This window comes from Trachemys scripta, chromosome 9 (assembly GCF_013100865.1).
Source record: "Trachemys scripta elegans isolate TJP31775 chromosome 9, CAS_Tse_1.0, whole genome shotgun sequence".
In the NCBI taxonomy this organism is placed as follows: Eukaryota; Metazoa; Chordata; order Testudines; family Emydidae; genus Trachemys; species Trachemys scripta.
The window spans coordinates 61,470,529-61,472,448 of record NC_048306.1 but is presented as its reverse complement, the minus strand read 5'-3'; the positions used below and the strand labels follow the sequence as shown (position 1 = coordinate 61,472,448).

The window sequence follows — 1,920 nt, the reverse complement described above, 5'->3', positions numbered from 1 at the left end:
CTTCACTGTTTTTATATTTTCAAATAAAAAATTCCACCTTGAGTGTCTACAATTAGGCACCTACCTTAACTGAGCCCGCACAGTTCCTATTGAAGTAGCTCTTCAATAGGCAACACTTTCAGGTAACCATTTGGTTTTCAAGTACAGTTTTGTTTGACTGTTAGTTAGAACTACTTTTATTTGGCAATTGATTTTTGCTGGTCCTTTGGATGATGGCTTAAGAGAGAGTTCAGTGAGCATCAGATGAAAACAATCTTCAAAATTAGCTAGAAGTGATCAGTTTTCAAAAGCTTCCCCTGGCCCTGCTGCCAGAATGAGTGAGACTTGCAGCACTTTGATTAACTACTGTTGGTTGTTATCTCGCTCTCCTGAGGTGGGGATTTCAAAAACTCCTTAAGGACAAAATAATAGCAAATTGCATCCAGGCAGCAGTTGAGGTTAGCCCAGCAGAGGCTGATCTGAACAAAAGACCGTAAGATTTGCAGAAGATTGCTTGTGATGACCTCTCTTTTTACCAAATAATACAAGATCAATGCCACATGGAAAGGGGTGAAACAGACAACAAATGTGGCTAGGTTTGCCATGACTATCTTCACTGATTTACTTGTGTCAGTAAGGGGTTCGTCTGGCTTTCTGCTCCTTTTCAAGCATATGATGATCTGAGCTGTGCAGAAGATCATTGCTGTCATGCTGCCAAGAAAGGCAATCTCCAAGGTGACAAGCACACCTGGGTTTTCCCATATTTTATTAGAGAAGTTATGGAAGCAGGTAGTAATTGTGCTATCATGGAATTGGTAAGTAAAGGAAGTTCCAGCCCACACACCCAAGCAGACGATGGAACAGACCATAGCAGCTTTCTTGGTGGATCTCAGGGAAATGGCTAAGAATGGATGTCGGATGGCAATATATCGGTCCACACATATACATAGGGAGATGAGAATGCTCCCATACATGTTCACAAAGTAAAGGCTTTCCAGGAATGAGCAGAATGTCGACCCCAAGTTCCACTTGTCCTGGGAGCCATAGGAAATGATTTTAAAAGGAAGAGTAAACAGCAGCAAGGTATCCAGAGTAATAAGTGACACCAGGTAGATTGTTGATTCTGTCAGTTTCCTGATCTTACAAAAGACAAACCACAAAGCCATCATATTGAACAGCAATCCCAGGACAAATGTTGGAATGTACAGGGTTATCTGGAACAGCTGCACATAACTTTCGACAGAGCTATTCGCCATATCTCGTTTTACTGAAAAATAAAGAAACATACTCATGTTCACATTGAAGAATCAGAATATAGATTTTAAAGCCTTATCCAAAGTCCCTTCAGGTCCGTGGAAAGACACTCATTGACTTCAGTGAGCTTTGGATCAGACCCTTAATGAACATCATTTTGTTTTAAATATGGGGACCACTGAACATCTCAGTGCTAGATCATACCATGTAGGCCCAATCCTGAATAGCGTGGATTTATGCAGTCCAAGCTCCCAGGTGTAGACAGTGACTGTGTAGCAGATCCTTTCTCAACAACAGGATGTTAGAAACCACACAGGACTTTAATCACGGAGCTGCGGTGGTGAAATATTCCACTGTTTCTTGGTGAATTGAGACTCCAGTTTGATTCAACATTCCCAGACTCTTCTGAAAAAAGAACTCTTGTTTGTCTCTGCAATTCCAGTTTCCTGCAGAAGAAGATGAATTGTAAATGTAAATGTTTAATAACTCCGTGTCCTTTCTCTATTCATTCAAAACAACCATTCCTCTAACAAATCGTTTTTATTAGCTCTGTGCCACTGCTTGACAAAGGTATGGAACTTCAATATCATAAAATGCTACCCAGAGATTGCAGCTACCTCCACCCAATGCACTACCAGTATGACTTACTGAGTTCAACACATTCATTTCAGTGTCAGCAATGTATTG

At 40.8% G+C, this 1,920-nt stretch overlaps 1 protein-coding gene across 1 annotated transcript; it reads right to left on the bottom strand.

Annotated features, from left to right (window-relative positions):
* Window positions 1-338: 338 nt before the first annotated feature.
* Window positions 339-1,235, bottom strand: LOC117882363 (G-protein coupled receptor 55-like). The gene has a single exon (XM_034780524.1). The coding sequence runs from the start codon at window positions 1,233-1,235 to the stop codon at window positions 339-341; it is 897 nt and encodes a 298-aa protein (XP_034636415.1).
* Between the last annotated feature and the right edge of the window lie 685 nt (window positions 1,236-1,920).

What these genes read in the sequence shown, in the direction of transcription:
- LOC117882363 (XM_034780524.1), bottom strand. Translation starts at nt 1,235, where the DNA reads ATGGCGAATAGCTCTGTCGAAAGTTATGTGCAGCTGTTCCAGATAACC.